The 17,500-nt window shown below is 35.0% G+C and overlaps 1 protein-coding gene across 2 annotated transcripts in view; it reads right to left on the bottom strand.

Annotated features, from left to right (window-relative positions):
* Window positions 1-6,008: 6,008 nt before the first annotated feature.
* Window positions 6,009-17,500, bottom strand: part of LOC144970263 (mannan endo-1,4-beta-mannosidase-like) — a 13,093-nt gene continuing 1,601 nt past the window's right edge. For both annotated transcript variants that reach the window (XM_078909716.1, XM_078909717.1), the window contains 6 exons: window positions 14,046-14,169; window positions 12,538-12,748; window positions 11,543-11,634; window positions 9,710-9,863; window positions 9,181-9,252; window positions 6,009-6,269 (listed from right to left, as the gene is read on the bottom strand). In XM_078909716.1, the coding sequence (XP_078765842.1) occupies window positions 6,045-6,269; window positions 9,181-9,252; window positions 9,710-9,863; window positions 11,543-11,634; window positions 12,538-12,748; window positions 14,046-14,169 (878 nt within the window). In that variant the 3' untranslated portion in view covers window positions 6,009-6,044. The remainder of the gene's footprint in view (window positions 6,270-9,180; window positions 9,253-9,709; window positions 9,864-11,542; window positions 11,635-12,537; window positions 12,749-14,045; window positions 14,170-17,500) is intronic.

The following is a 17,500-nucleotide window of genomic DNA, read 5'->3' as shown; positions in this document are numbered from 1 at the left end:
CGACATACCACCGCTTTGAAACGGTGGGTCACATTTGTGAGACATCCAGATGAAGCCCTCAATCATAGCGGTAGCTTATAGATAGAATGCGCTTGGCCAAGGAGTTCACAACATTGCCATCCGGAAGTGTAACCATGAACGTTTATAGTCAGGTTAATACAGTTTAGTGAGAACAACTCACAAACGCGGATGGCAAAAACAATAACAAAGGCCTGAGTGACGTCATCTGCATACTATCTATACTATGAAAATGTATGGTGATAATTCAAGAAGCTTAACCCCTCAACTGTTGAAAGCGGACGCTTTGTCTTGTAATTTTAACTAGACCTCATAAATGCCGAATACACAGTATAACACGCAGTGAGCACTGGTTCAACCAGTCAACTGCCGTGAGGTCCCATATTTGAGAGATTTTGCCCAGATGAGGGTCATTTCAATCGATCGATATTTGAAGGACGAGTTTTCTGGTCATATTGTAAAATACTTTCCAGAGTACAGCAGTTAACTGGTCAACGAGAACAGGGCTCAATTCAACTAAAGATATTTAACAGTGTTATTCGCGCAAATTTTACATTTATAGAAAATGAACATAAAACTGATGATTATATTACAAACGATAACTCAGACGAGTATGTATGCCATAATCAACTTACCAATCAAAACATTAAGACTTGTAAAGCTGCTGTCAGATGAATTAGATGCGCCGAATTATTATCCTTTGTACTCATATATAAGAGTTACTTACTGTGCGTGAATGGGGTGACCCAGGTCAATTGGAGGTGACAATGACCAGCTCCTAAATGTACCCGCCAGATTGAAAATTATAATACAAATATGGTAAAATTTACGTCATTGGATAGATTTCACCCAAACCCATACTTGAAAAATATAATATTGGACAGGTTATTTCAATGTCAAGATATATATATATATATATATATATATATAATATATATATATATATAAATTATATATGTGTGTGTGTGTGTGTGTGTGTGTGTATGTGTGTGTGTATCATATACAGATGTTTTCTAAAGTGGTCACCCCATTCAACGGTACTCTAAGTAACCTACGCATCGATCAAGACAGTCATTGCATGACTAGATATCACTTGTCTCTCATCAATTTATTCTGAGAATATTGCTTTGGGCGGTATTTTACTAAGCTTTCGTGACAAATTTCCTTAAACGCCTAATACATATTCTATAAGGGTCTCATTACATGATTAATATGACCCGATTTGAATGCAGTCAAGACTCCAGATTGTAGGGCGAGTTCGAAATTCCTGTTCTGGTTTTATACCTTTTTATGACCTGTGGTTCTACTCGTTGTTTTAACGAAAATCGACTGTTTGAAACTTATGGCAAAACTTCAAGTAAAATAAAGGAATAAACAATGGCAAAACTTGAAAAGCCTAAACTAAAAACATCGTTACAAATAAGACGATGTTTCACGGATAAGCATTCGGATAAAATTTTAACATCTATTTTAAATTTTGAATTGAGTCAAAAAATGGTTTTATGATTTCTGATTAGAGATTATAGTATGTATGAATGTATGTACCTGTGCATGTAGAGAAACAGATCATAGACAATTCATGATTTTATATACTGTTCGCGTTATTGGCAAAATATGAAAGATGTATTTTTAACTGACTAAATAACATATTGTATTGGCCATAATAAACCTTGTGATAAGTCCTCGTCATTTAATTTCTGTCTACATCAAATTAACAGACCAAACTATTGTAAAAAAAAGTATTTAGATCTACTCCAAAATATGTTCGATAAGCCATTAAATAACACTCGCAAAAATGTTTATATATATATATATATATATATATATATATATAATATATATATATATATATATATATATATAACTTAAAAGACCTTTCAATTCTTTCATAAAAAAATAGCTTTTCGTTATATTTAAAATATGTTTTTCATTTTCTATTTTTATTGCAATTGTTTTCTACTGTGCGAATAATATAATATAGGGATTTCTTGCCACAATGTTAAAATTAGTAAAACGGATAAAGGAATAGAATAGAGAGAAAAACTGAGACGTCAGTGGTATACTTTTTGTGCAGAGACAATAGGTCTATGATAATTAGTGACAGATAACAGAATATTTGAAATTTACTAATTTCACAAGTCGCATCTGAGTAGAAGAATCAACTTACTAATTCACAAACTCCCACATCTATTTACCGCCAAACAAAGGAGAAAAAAAGACAAAACTAATAACAACTAACACACCAAGAAATGACCACGGTTTTGGAGTTCACCGTCAGAGTTCCACGTTTTTCATGCCATCTATTTCTCGACCAACCCCATCCCCTTCCCACCTACAGTTTAAAATTATACTATCTAACCAGATCGCCCCGCTCTCCCATTCTTCCCCACCCGCGCATCGTGTCTACCCGTTTCAAGAAGGGTGGCATTGCATGTTGGGACCAAACAGCTAAGGAGTACTCACACCGTCACGCAAACTGTGCCGGTGCAATCCAAGACTCAAGACCTGTTTTGTTTTTTTTCCTGTGTTTGCAACCAAGTGCTGTCGAGTGGGTTGATTTGTAACCTTCATAAACATAAACTCATAGCGTGACACTGACCAAAATGCAAGGCCAGACCACCAAAAGAAAACGAATCGTGAGTTCCACCAATGGCATCATTTGTTTCCTTGAGCACTACTAACGGCAATTCACTAGGATGTGTACAAAGCTCACGAACGCAAAATACTCTCCAAGTGTCACGCAATAACGAAGGCCACGATTGATTTCGGAACAACAACAAAAATACATTTTTAAAGTTTTAGTTAATTTAAAGTCTGTTATCTCCTTCAAAGCTCAAAAGCAGCAAAATTTTAAATCCGAGGTAATGAGAAAAATGTTTCCTTATCGTGTAGGACTGTAACCTTCGTTAACTTTTATAGCTTGACATTTCCATAAAAATGACGTCCCGATACAAGGCGATGATTTCCGACAAAAAGGAAAAAGGGAGTTGTCTTTTGTAAAGGAAACGAATGATCCCAGTAATACTCTTCAACAGTCGTAACGTCACTTCCTTCCTAATGACGCATGGTAGCTTAGTAACACTGGCTCTAAACTATCGGAACAATGGCGGACGCCCGTATGAAATATGTCTCCGGCGAGCATAAAAGCGTATCAAGAGGGAAAAAACCCCATAAATTTGATCATGTTTTGACTTTTACACATTCTGATCACAAGGCATATGAAATGTTCTATCCAGCATGAAGAATAAAAAGGATTGATTTTCTTTGTTTAGAACCAAGATGGCCGCCGTTGCCGGGCGGCGTGACATCAGACTACTGAATCCAATTGGTTAAACTAATGAATACAAATCACTATTCGTTTTCTTTCGTGGCCGTCAGTCGCCTTGTCTTAAGACGTAGCATTTTGGTCAGTGTCAGGATACGAGTTCACGAAGGCTACGGGCGATTTCCTGTGACCGCCTTACGCAGCCACTATGCTATTTCAAAATAAGAAAAAATCGTAATAAATATTATTTCAAAATAAAATTGAAACACAAATGTCCAAAAATCAAAAGGAAACGAGATGATAGAATTACGCTATATCTTACTTTACCTTAGTACCTTGGACCTTCCCGTGCCAAACTGGCACATTGGGCGGTCCAAAAAATCTCCACATATTTCTGGCGTGGGCCTTATCTTTGGATTCCTCCCACGACAATCCTCCTTTCCTTAAGTTCCCTGCTTACGTTGATCATCTTCAAGATGGCTTTCGCCCTAGGACATCTTATCATCCCTATAGTGCAGCTATGTAGTCTGTGCGTCTATGTGGTCTAGTTGTATGACATTCGCTTTCAGATCGGAAGGTCCTGGGTTCGAGCCTCGCGCTCGGCGCATAGTTGAGTCCTTGTAAAAGGCTCTTTACTTACTCTCACCGTAATCAGGTGTAAAATGAGTACCTGGCCGTTAACAGCGTTGTCTTTGTCCGAAAAATTGTAATATCGCCTAACATGCGTCATGTCCCATCCTACATGTTAAATGTTGCTGTTGACCAGGGACCCCTTGTAAAGCGCTTTGAGCCGCTGCTTCCACCTTATGACATCTTTTGGGAATCTACCGCCCTTCATTCACATTATATTATGATTATGGTCAAACCATCTCAATCTTCTTTCCAACAATATGTCCGTTAATTCGGTCGTTTCCATTCTTTTCATGATTTCTTCCTTTCTGATCTTGGCTCTCCAAGTTACATTGATCACCTTGTGTTCCAAGTTAAATTGACCATCTTGCGCAAACAGCTCATGTGAAACGCTTTTAATTTATATGTGTCTTCTTTGTACATCTGTCAAGTAGTTCATCTAGAGACAATAATAATATTATACTTCTAACGTCTTCTACAAAGGTACAATACAAAACATGTTTCTATTTGAATATTTTCATTGACCACTAATAGCATTCAATATACCTTGAGTCAATGGAGACGATCATGTCGTGAGAATACATGTTACGTGCATATTGTGCTTGGATGGCAGAAACTGTGGAAACGCTTTTATTTTTGTTTAGATTCTGACGTTAGCATTAGTTGCCCAATTATTTTTTTATGAATTAGATTACCACCCTCTTATTTGATGTATATATTTTTTTAGATTAATGCAACGTCTAGTGAGTTGTCCTTACACAACAAGGGTTTTCAACATATCTTTGAGAAAAAAAAACGCTACTCGGCTAATTAAGGATAGTCCGGTTTTCTCTTGTTTTTTTTTTTGTTTTTTTTTCTTGTTTTTTATTTTTGTTTTTGTTTTTTTTTGTTTTGTTTTTTTTTTTGTTGTTTTTTTTTTTTGGCTATTTGTGTGTGGGGGAGGGGTTGTTTGTCTTGTTGGTTTGTATAGGACTTTTTTTTTTTGGGGGGGGGGGGAGTATGACAGAGGAGTTTTGCAGTCTCTGGACTTCATTGCCCTATCAAAGGACTAATCGAATGTGCTTTTGAAGACCGAAAGTCATTGATTTAGGCTTGCTTATTTTTGTTTGTTTTCCGTCATAACGAAAGTCTAAATAGTCAGCCTCTCTTTGATTTCCAATGCATGACTTGCATTCCACCATAGGCCTGGCCAATGGCCTACAACAGAATCGACACTCTTGTGTCTGAATCTTGAGTTGAGTTTTCGATGCTCAAGCTTAAGGCTCCACTCTCATAACTTTGATGTTTATCTTTCAAAATTTGTTTTAAGAGTCATAAACATAAAAAATAATTTGTGTTTTAGTTTTCAAATGTGGAGCAGGCTTTGATTCGAACTCAAAATATGAAAATGTTAGTATGATGCAGTGCAAAGCAAAGCAGAATTTTAAAAATGCAAGAAAAGATAATTCAAAGAAAGAACAAGAAATTTAAAACAACATTCAAAGAAAGAAAAGCAGTCTTCCGTGACTAAAGATCACAACTCAGACCCCCTTTTTGATCTGAATGTTCCATTTTCGGTCCAGGGTCAGTCGAGGAAAGATAATTAATTTTTGGAATAATGTTTTCTTGATTAATCTTCGCTGCTTTGTTTAACACAGTATCATAAATACCATATCATATTCAATATAATATTAAATAAGTGCTGGACGATGTGAGAAAAATAATACTATAAAACAAAATAAGTGTGTCGATACCAATAAAAAATGACAAACTAACTGGGACATTGGCTCCTATAGAGTCGACTCTTAAATTCGGAGTTGAGAGTTGATCATCGAATTCTAAATCTATGACTGCTATACTTTGTAAAACACGTTATTAAATTTTTGGTCACAAAACTCGTCCTTGTTAAAAAAAACTCTCAAACCTGGGTGTTCAATAATTTTCTTCCTCGAAGTCCAACGGTTCAGAGTTTTTGAGATTCTAGAAAAATACGCTATTTTAGATACAGCCAGTAGAAGTAAAAACAACGACAAAAACAACAACAGATGGCTGTTGACGATTGGGGGGAGGGGTTACGGGAAGTGGGGGGGGGGGTTTATCTATCAGATAACCATTATTTTTTAACCAAAAGTCTTTCAATCATTTATTAAATTCAAATATCAATAGATATGTGGCCGTGATTTGTCTTGTGTCGGATGTGTGTCATGCCAGCCCGTTGACTTCCGCCGTGGCCCACTAGATCCCAACTCCAAGCTCCGCTGTAGCCATGGTTGTAGACATAATCAAACAACTGGCTATCAGTCATTCCACCGCCATCTTTTGTCCAGAATTCGCCAACAACGATAGGTTTGGAAGTGCCGTACTGTCCTGCTGTATGCTGTGAGAAATGTCAACAAAAAGAGTGATTTAAAACGAAAATATAAGCCAGATTTTATCCCGGTTTCTATAAAATAAGATGGACAAAATAGCAATGCTTGCTACTCTTTGGATATGATGCTAATCTATCGCAAAGTGCTTTCCATCAGATCTAGCTCATCCAGCTAGTCATTCACCACTGGTTAGACCGAGGGGTGAAAGGGGATGGGGGGGGGGGCAGAATACTGTTGATCGCGTTAATATAGTTTCTAATTTATACATTTTGGTAAATATATCTAGACTACATGGAATTCTGGAATAAACTTTTTTTTATAAAACTATTAAAACTGGATCTGTCTATAACCAAACATTTTAATATAGATCTAATTTCCTCAATATTTGGGGATTTCAAATCTATATATTATAAAATACAATAAATAAAGAACTTGAAAAAATCACATTATATGTGAGCTGACCAAGCAAGTCCTATAGTCAAATCGCAGCACCTTTGGACTAAGGTTAGCCAACCTTTAGTCATTTGCTGAGACTGGACTTCATGTTTAGCCTGAGACTAGTTACGAGGATACATCATAGCGTCGACAAGATATCAGCTATTTTTAGATTGAGAGAGCTTCGATTCGGAAGGCAAAAAGTATACTGTTGCTTTTAAAAATATATAAGATATCTGCAGAATGTCGAAAGTACACGTTTTTGTGAGTAAAAACCTATTTTTAAAAAAATAATAATAATCGGGTTCGCGAGTTGCGAGTGAAAGGAGACTCGAAGTCGAAGTTTTCGCTTCAAAGAACCAAAAAACAAAAACAAAACGATTAGAAAGTATAGTCGAGACAAAAGTTATTCTGCTGACATTGTAACTGACTGAAATAACGTGATTCATCAGAACACAATTTCTGTGTTTTGTTTGTTTGTTTTTGGTTTGTTTGTTGGTTTGTTTTTGTTTTGTTTGTTGTTGTTGTTTTTGTTTTTTTTGGTTCAATTTGTTCGAGTCCAATGAAATTTTCATTGACCTAAATATAGAACTAACAGTCGACAACCAATATCACCTTATTTGATTCATGGCAAAGTAAGTTCAAATTAAATATGAAACGGAACGACTTATATCTATACCGAATGTGTTGCTAATTTCATTTGTGGAAATCTTTTGCGTTAAAAGTATATTGACGGGTATCTTTCCTGCCATCGTATGCTAGAGAGCTTGATGTTGCAAACACAAAATAACCGAAGTAGTCGACGTCCTTACAAGGCCCACTTTTAGGCAAGAGACCAGAAAACATTTATAAAATCCAATTTTTTTAGCCACTTGCTTCACCCAGGCTTAAGACTAGGACGTCATTTACTAAGACAAGTAAAGAATTAGATCTGGTCCGCTTACATAAAAACGGACCCAGGGGTTAAAATATAAGTTTTCACCTGCTGTCAACCGTCCTGTTTCTGATCACGCCTTGCTTCTTCTTTTAAAAGTAAAACTACATTCCTCCCTCAATCAAAATCACAATGTCTCCCAGTAGTTAGTTGTAACGACAGTAGATTTAACCTGCTAGCCGAGAGAATCGTTATCGATGCGAATCAAGCTTTATTAAAGAGTGAATACAGTCAATATGATATATGTTAACTTTTATTGAAAACCGCCAGTATACGGGTTAATTTTCACAAAAGTCGAAACATGGCAGCAGCTCGGTTACAATCCGAGACGCCATTATTTCCCATTCAAAGACGTCTGTGACAAGGCTGCTGAGTTTGTCAGAAGCCCATGACAACTCCGGGGCCTTGAGGGAAAAAAACAGAATTCAGTTATCGCTGCACCAAACTGAAATTTGAACCCACTGGGTGTGGGGGTGGGATTTGATATCGGGTGAACAAATTGAATCACAAAGACCACTTGTCTCAATTATTGAGAAGTTGTTGGCGTTTGCGATAGTCCAGAAAAGCGAGGGTATAAAAACCGATGGATTGGGAGAGAGGGAATGGGCAGACAAGAGATGAGGTGAGCGAGGTAACCGGAAAGGAGATTGCTAGAGTTTGGGGTATGAAGAGTTATGGGCTTATTCGATTGTATGAAAATAAATAATTGAAGAATGGGGCCCATGAGAACTAAAAGAGATGAAGGAGAAGTTTTTGCATCGAAAAATAGATAAAACCAAAATAAAACAAACGAGATTAATTTGGCGCTCCGATACGAATACGGTACTGAATCTCAGATGAAATTTCTTCCTACTCGCCAATAATTCTTCGTCTTAATTTTGGGAGTTTTCAGTATCACTTTCGCTTGAGAATTCCCAGAGTGCGATAAAGAAATAAAACATTAACATTTTGAATCATAAAGGCATCGATAAAGTTGAATATCTAGTATGTATTCTTTTGGAAGGCCGATATAACCGTTATACGGGTTGTTTAATTGTCAAAAGGACAGTAACATTTGTTGACCTCACCTCGCTAAGATGATGGTACACTGCAAATTCTTTTCGCCGGATTGGACTTAAGACTCCGAAACTCAGTCACTGCATAGTCAACATGCATGAGATAAATCGGCTTTACGTGGATTTGAGCAAGATCTATTTCTGTTTAGATCATGTGCGCGCTTTAAGTCCATGCTTGAGACTCGAGACCCCATTCATTGTTTCAATAGGTGCATGGCCTGATTTCATCCATGTCTTTGTTAGCGCCCGTTTTCTTCTGTTTCTTCTTTAATGAATTATCCCAAATAGGAGTAAGGAACGAAGATGTTAAAAAAGAAGGTGGTGGCGTATTGAACAACTTAATCGCTTTCAGATCGTAAAATTGTTGGTTTGAATCAGGAGACTCTGATATTTTGTTTCTTCTCATGTAAGGAATGATATTATGTACCATCATAAAACTCATTCAGTGATAAGCAAATCGTAAATCTTCTCAATAATTATGAAACTAGGGATTACCTTGAAAGGAGCCACCTCGTCCCAGTTCCCATGCCAGGAGTAAGAGTGGAATTGATAGAAATCCAATGTACCCTAGAATAAAAAGAATGACCAAATAGATTATCAATTATTACTTTGGTAATCCTGAAAAGTTCTAAAGTGATTCTCATCTTTTTCTACCCCCTGTTTTTTTTCCTTAAAGTAGCCGCCAAAACAGTCGTTAGAATAAAACAGAAAGGTTGTATAGAATCTGCATATTTGTGCCTTGTATAAGCCCGTTAGCATGGACGTAAAGTTCCTATGGATAGAAATTATTCTTGTCTGTTCTCCCCTCTCAAAATCTGCATATTATATCTTTTGTATATAATAATCGTTGCCTTCCATGTGATACTATTCCAAGTGCTCAATTTCAAATAATCTTTTTCTTTCAAAGTTCAGCAATAGTTTGTGTTAATGAAATAAAAATATTTACCTTAATTGTCTCTTGCATTCAATAAGTTGTAAAAAAAAAAAGAATACATACCTACATCATTATCAACACCAGTCTTACCAGCTGTGATCCGCCTGCCTTTGTGAGAGAGGCATCTGTATAGTGATCAACGTAGTTGAAGTGATCTGTGTTAGACTTAGGGTTCCACACCCCCATGGTGACCAGAGCCTGTGGGTCCACTCTCTTGATAGCGTCGGCTTGCAAGTTTATAAATCTAGACAGGAGTAACGTAAAGTGTCAAATACTTTATCTAGAATTGATGAAGTCTTACGAGGTAGATAATGCGTAAGAGAAAATAGAGAGAGAGAGGGAGAGAGAGAGAGAGAGAGAGAGAGAGAGAGAGAGAGAGAGAGAGAAGGTCGGGAAGGAGAGAGTGAGAGATAGATAGTAAAATGGAAAGGAGGAAGTCATTGTAAAAAGAAAGCATAGGCAAGATTCAGAAACGAGTGAGGGAATGATCGAAGATACAAAGAAATTAGAAAGATTGGGGAAGGGAGTGAAAGCTGCGGAGATGGAACGAAATCGACTTAAATTGAATCGAGTGAAGCAGAAAAATTGGGTTATTTACTATTTTACAATTTTGTCAAATACATAATAATTGAGCGTGGGATTGGGGGGGGGGAGAGAGAGAGAGAGAGAGAGAGAGAGAGAGAGAGAGAGAGAGAGAGAGAGAGAGAGAGAGGAAGAAAAGAGTACGGTCAGGTCCATGTATTGATGGAAGTGCGTATTTCTTATATCATATACACGAATAAGGTAACTGGAAAACATGAAACCAAAATGTAAATAAATGAAATATTGGATCACTTACGACAAATGGCATGAATAGAAATAAATAACGATGCTTTCTTCCAGTAAAAGATACTGTAAATTTTTAATATCTTGTTCTTGTTATTGTCTATCAAAACTTGAATATTGATAAAAGTGACGTGATAACAACAACAAAAACTATAGAGTCAATTCAAATCAGATTTTGAAGCGGAAATTGAGGCTAAAATACAAAGGCAACGTGAGCAATTAATATATGTTCCTATATCTTGTGTAAAAACAATGAACTGATCATTTCTGTGTAAGATTTGGGAAATATATTAGACCATATGATTAGGAGAAAAACTGGCATTGATTACGTAACAACAGTGACATAAGCATATGCAAAAAGAAGAAAAAGCGAATACATAACTATCCGGATATTATCGACAGTTGAGAAAGTGAATATGTCATTGGGTATCAATGTACGTCTGGAAAGAACCAAACTCATTACTGAGATTACAAAAGAAGTAGGTACCACTTGGGTCGAAGTGGGGAAATAGATTTACTTTTAATGTACTTGAGCAAAAACAAACAAAATAAAAAATAAATAGCACAATGGGTGAGAAATGCAATTTTCTTGACATATAGACAGATAGTTTAATGGATGAAGAGATAGATAGATAGATAGATAGATAGATAGATAGATAGATAGATATATAGATAGATAGATAGATAGATAGATAGATAGATAGATAGATAGATAGATAGATAGATAGATAGATAGATAGATAGATAGATAGATAGATAGATAGATGGATGGATTTTAAAAATTGTAATATCGCCTAACAGGCGTCATGTCCCGTCCTAAATGTTAAATGTTGCTGTTGGCCATGGGCCCCTTGTAAAGAGCTTTGAGCACGTTTAGTGGATGTTGCGCTGTATAAAAGCTCAATTTAATCTTAATTTAATAGATAGAGAGAGAGAGAGAGAAGAAGAAGAAGAAGAAGAGTAAAGACGGTTACTAGATCGAGTAATATACTATCCCAAATAGTTAGGTAAATCATTGATAATTCATTGATAGATGTCCTGTAGTTCTGACACTGCTCGATAATTCAGAGCACAATTCAGAGCATTGTTATACTTTACCTAAGCATGTCCTGGTATGTATATTTCTTGCCTGCCCAACCTGCGCCGCTGTTATGAAGTTTCGTGGTATCGAAACACTTATCACTGTTGTGCTAAAATAATGATAGGAACAAATGTCATTTGATAAGATAGTTTATGTTCGATTTTTAAATAAGCTTTGTTAATGTCTTCATCCACAATCAAGTGACCAATTTAAGCTTATTTGCATTTTCATCACCCAAACTCTTGCAATAAATTTATGATAACGATCGAGACATACTTTTACTCCTTTTCAAGAAAAAAAATCTTACATATTTCATTATTGTTGTTGCATCCGTCTATCTATGTGTAACCATGGTAATGGAAAGAACTCTATATGACGGCACATTTCTTTTGCTATACTTTTATAGCAATACGATAACAGCAAATGAAGTTTATTTATACCAAGCCCAATCATTTATACATTAACGCTCTAGGCGCATAACAACATCATCAGTCCATTCAAATCTCTCTCTCTCTCTCTCTCTCTCTCTCTCTCTCTCTCTCTCTCTCTCTCTCTCTCTTCTCTTCTTTCTCTTCTCTCTCTCTCTCTCTCTCTCTCTCTCTCTCTCTCTCTTTGTTCTCTTCTCTTCTCTTCTCTCTCTCTCTCTCTCTCTCTCTCTCTCTCTCTCTCTCTCTCTCTCATTCTCTATCCCTTTCACCTCCCACCATTCATCCATCCATCTATCTATCTATACAACATTATATAAGCAGCCCGAAGGATGAGCAAATGACAGGCATTATGATGATTAAGGCGATATATGTTTGTTTTGCACGACATAATTTGCGGGTATTACTTCTTTGATTTAATTGGAAGGCTTTTATGGCGCATGCAAACGCTTTTTAGTCATTTGACTGTACCACATGTCGTCCATTTTATTGTAATGAGAAATAGATATAATATTTTTCTTGTATTAACCAACTTTGTCAATGCTAATACCATCTAAACATTCAGATCATTTTTAAAAGACACATACCACATCCGGTTTAATCATTCCTTCCGGTTCATTCATAATATCCCAGGCGCCCAATGCTGGATGACCTTTTACAGCAGTGACCAAAGGGGTCAGCACTTTGTCCAGATATGTCTGTAGCTTCCTGGCATCAACGATGAGGCCGTCCATACGATGACTGTAGTCTTGATTCACTGCTCCGTTCCACAGCGTAGGGAATACCAGGATATCGTGGCTATTTTGGAGTGTTAGAGAGAATAAAAAATCATTTATATATATATATATATATATTATATATATATATATATATATATATATATATATATATATAATGTAAATTTTCACTCACATTTTTTTGCCGAGACGACTCGTTTCTGTGTTCCTTACACTTCCTCAGTCGGCATAATCCATTTGCAATGTCCGTAGAAAACTCCAAACTAAAGTTGTTTCGCTGTGTAGTGGTGACTAGTTTTGATGTGTATTGTGATGTGCTCTCATGTTTATATTATGAGTGTGTGTGTGTGTGTGTGTGTGTATGTGTGTGTGTGCGCGTAGGTGTGTTGTGTGTTGTGTGTACATGTGTGTGTGATATTATAGTGGAATGTGGTTGCGGCGGGGGGGGGGGGGGGGGGGGGGGGGGGGGGGGGGGGGGGGGGGAGGGAAGGGGGGGGGGAGGAGGGAGAGGGGGAGGAGGGAAAGGGGGGAGTAATGGGGTCGGGAGGGGGGGAAGGGGGGGGGGGAGGAAAGGGGGGGGAGGGTTATTTGGCCTTTTGCGTTTTGAGCTTGAATTTGTTAGAGTGTCTGCACATTGTCATCAGTTCAGATCTTTTGTTTAAGGTGCTATTGTTTCTGTGGTTCGTGTAGTAAAATCTCCAGTTTCTCTGTCAGGCATAAATTGCATTTTCTAGCACCGCATCTGTAGGGGCTGCTTTGCTTGACGACTTCCCAGGTTATTGTTGGTGTTTTTTGTGTGTTTATTTGTTCCCAATAGTGCGTTGCTAATTTGCTAATTTAATATATATATATATATATATATATATATATATATATATATATATATATATATATATATATATATATATCCCAACTCATGTAACACATAGTCCTGACGATGGCTGATTAGGCCTGAAACATCGATGTAGACTGACTCAAACATTGTGGTAAATATTAAAATAATAATTCGCTCCATTGCTACATGTCGAGCACCATATTTGTATCAAACAAGATTCAATATATATATATATATATATATATATATATATATATATATATATATATATATATTATATATATATATATATATATACATTGAATAGATGGATTTTTTCACTAGGACTCTGAAACCACTGGACCAATCGTCGCGAAATTTTTGCACGATGTTTACAATTGACGTAAAAATAGTTTAACGTGTATTACGAGATTGATTTGACATCGTGATGATTTTTTCGAAATATCAAATTTGTTTCGTCAACAGGAGTAGCAGCAGTAACATCATATCTGCTTTTGCAATTAAAACTTTCGCATGATCATACCTCTTTGCTGTGTTCAACATGTCCTTGAACTCGTCGATAAAGGATCCTTTGTTATCCATTTTAAGGACGTATCCATTATTATCAAAGATGGGAGTCGTCTCTGCCTGGATATGGATCCACAGTCCTTGTAATGAAATAGGACAAAAAAAAAATGATAATTTAAAGGAAGTTGTTGGCATTGGTAACTCCTACATTCAAAGTCTTCAAGAAAAATTAAACAAACCTAGTCCAGACTGTTCTAAAAGATGTTGTTGACATTTGTTTAAAGATTAATATATTCCGGTCCTCAGATAAATTGTTACCCTGATAATCAAATAAGAGAACTTATATCCTTATATGTGACCCATCGTTTAAAATCGATATTAGAGACTTTCAGAGTATTAACGTTGAAATGTTAAAGTATAGTATAACAACAGTCATAAAGTAGAGTTGAACACAAGTAGGCCTATGTCTTCAGTTTGTGGAACGTGTTTTTGCTAATTTAGAGGAATATTGAAAGACATATAAAATTAAATAAGTATGAACAATATAGTGCATTAACCATCTCCTTACCCCCTACAGCAAACTCGTCGCATTTGTTACGACACAATAGACTTTTTTTTAAATTCTGATTTTCACTGTACATCACAAACTTTGAAGAATGATCTTTGTTTAATTAATAAGAACATACAGCTGTTTTTTTTTTTTTTAGAGAGAGCTTGTTTGAGTTTAAAATATCAATTTTTCAGCTGGGTAAGCCTTCCATTTTAGGAAAATACTGATAATGATCGGTATGGAGAGAGTTAATGGGAATTTACCATACTCAGTGAGTTTCAAATTTTGTTTATTCCCCAATCATGCCATGTATACAGATATGAAAGCTACATTAATAAGATCCAGTGGCGGTTCTAGCCTATTTACATTGGTGGGGCAAAGATGCTTCGGTCATATATATATATATATATATATATATATATATATATATATATATATATATATATATATATATATATATATATTATATATATATATATTTATTTTTTTTAATTTATTTTTTTTATTGTTTTTTTTAATTTATTTATTTATTTATTTATTTTTTGATTTATCTTTTCATTTTTTTTAAGTTATTTATTTATTTATTTATTTTTTAATTAATTTTTTTAAATTATTATTTTTTTCACCTTTAAAAAATAATATTTCAACTACAAATATCACATTTACAATGAAAGGACAATACCAGTAGATTTTAATTATTCCAAACGTAATCAAAAATGAATCACGAAAGAGAATACAACTAAAAAATAAAGCGACGAGACATAATGCGACAACACCTTGACAATACAAGTCCATTTCGTTCACTCGAAAAATTAAAGATTTGCTTTAATCCCTCAACGGCGAGATAAATATTTCTGTTACATTACTGGTTTTCAGTAGTATGTAGTAACCTTAAAGTTTTAATCGAGAAGCAACAACAGCGATATGACTCGAGTTTCATTCAGAGCTCAAATTGCATTTCACTGCTGTCTTGATGATTAGAATGACTGTGCCGGTGGTGGTAGTGGTTGGAATAGTGGTAGCGGTGGTGGTGGTGGTGGAGGAGGATGTAATTATGGTAGTGGTTTTGGTGATGCTGTTGGTTAGAATGATAGTTGTGGAGACGATGACGGAAATTTTATGATGATGTTGATATTGTTTTTATTGCTATTGTAGTACTTGTTGTTAATATTGTTGTTGTTGTTGTTGTTGTTGTTAATGAAGAAGAAGATGATGATGATGATGATGATGATGATGATGATAATGATGATTATGATGACAACGACGATGTCGTCGACAATGATGGTTACCATACGATATTACAAAGTTTATTCAATCTTAGGCTTTCGACAATAAATCATACAATTTGATGACCACATACATGAAAGTGGAAAAAAAAATGGTAAATGGAACCAAACAATAAACTGATACCATTAATAACCACAAAAAAATACAACAATAGTAATACCACCAATACGTACAATAATAATAATAATAATAATAATAATAATAATAATAATAATAATAATAATAAATAATAATAATAATAATAATAATAATAATAATAATAATAATAATAATAATATATATAATAATAATAATAATAATAATAATAATAATAATAATAATAATAATATAATAATAATAATAATAATAATAATAATAATAATAATAATAATAATAATAATAATAATGATGAATAATAATAATAAAACAATAATAATATTACCATCATCATTACTACCACCACCATCATTACTACTACCACCACCGCTACCACTATCACTACCACCATCACCATCATTATTACGTTTCCAATCATTTTTTCTCGTTTTTAAAAATTTGATATCTATCAAAACAGACGAAATTCCGGTCATTTTTTTAAAGGGTAGTTAAAATATCTACGATTTTATTAGCCCTGAAAACTACGATTTTTATTTTCCTATTTCAAGTAGGCAGGTCTGATATGACAAGTATCAGTATCAGTTCCATAGTCAAAATAAGACAAACAAAAACAAAGTTTATTTAATCTTAGGCTTTCGCCAATACTTCATACAATACAATTAAGACAAAATAATGTTACCAATTTCTCCTCATGCATTCGTTAGACTATAACAATAACGACCGTGTTATCTTTACTCTTTACCCAACCAACCCCGAGCTTCCCGCCTCTTCATCGCGAACAACTTCTTATGTATGTAGTAGCTTCAGGACGGGCAAGTACGGAATCTGCCCACCCTTCCGTATTTCCTCTATAACTTAGTTAGAATTCAACTCTCTCCTTTCTCAGAAGAGTATTTCTCGTATACTAATTCAATTGTTGAGAAAACCAAAATGGTGGTTGTATTTTATATATTTATTTAGTCGTGACTTTTGAATAAAAGTGTTTTGTTTTATTAGACGGAATACAATAGAAAATTACATTGTTTTGCAAAATTATTTTGTCTGGCAATAAAAATACAGCGGTAATTAATTTAAGAATTAAAAAAAAGAACTAACAAATTAATTTGTTAAAAAACAAAACAAAAAACCCCCCCAAAACAACAACAACAACAAAAAACAAATAAGAAAACAGTTTAAATAAATGAGTTTTGAGAAGCACTAAAGAAAACGAGAAAAAAAGAAAAGTTTAAATGGATAAACAAATATATAAAAACAACACAAATTAATACTAAATTGATATAAAATTAGTAAATTAATAAATTTAATTCAATACTGGAACATTCCCAAAGTCATTACATCAATGGTACCAGCACAAGTAAGGCAATAAATAAGAAAAAGTTCGTTTGCCAAAATCTCTATTTAGTTTTCACTGGTTAATAAGGTGGGCTCATTTGAATTAGCCCGACCTAGTACTGGAGAGGCCAGACAGCAAAAATCGGAGTTAGTTCACCGTCAGGCGACGTGACGATGAGATGACGATGTGGGCGGAGTGGAGTGGT

Source organism: Berghia stephanieae, chromosome 4 (assembly GCF_034508935.2).
Source record: "Berghia stephanieae isolate SIO BIC M18660-M18661 chromosome 4, UCSD_Bste_1.3, whole genome shotgun sequence".
Classification (NCBI taxonomy): domain Eukaryota; kingdom Metazoa; phylum Mollusca; class Gastropoda; order Nudibranchia; family Aeolidiidae; genus Berghia; species Berghia stephanieae.
This window is presented reverse-complemented; position numbering and strand designations above follow the sequence as displayed.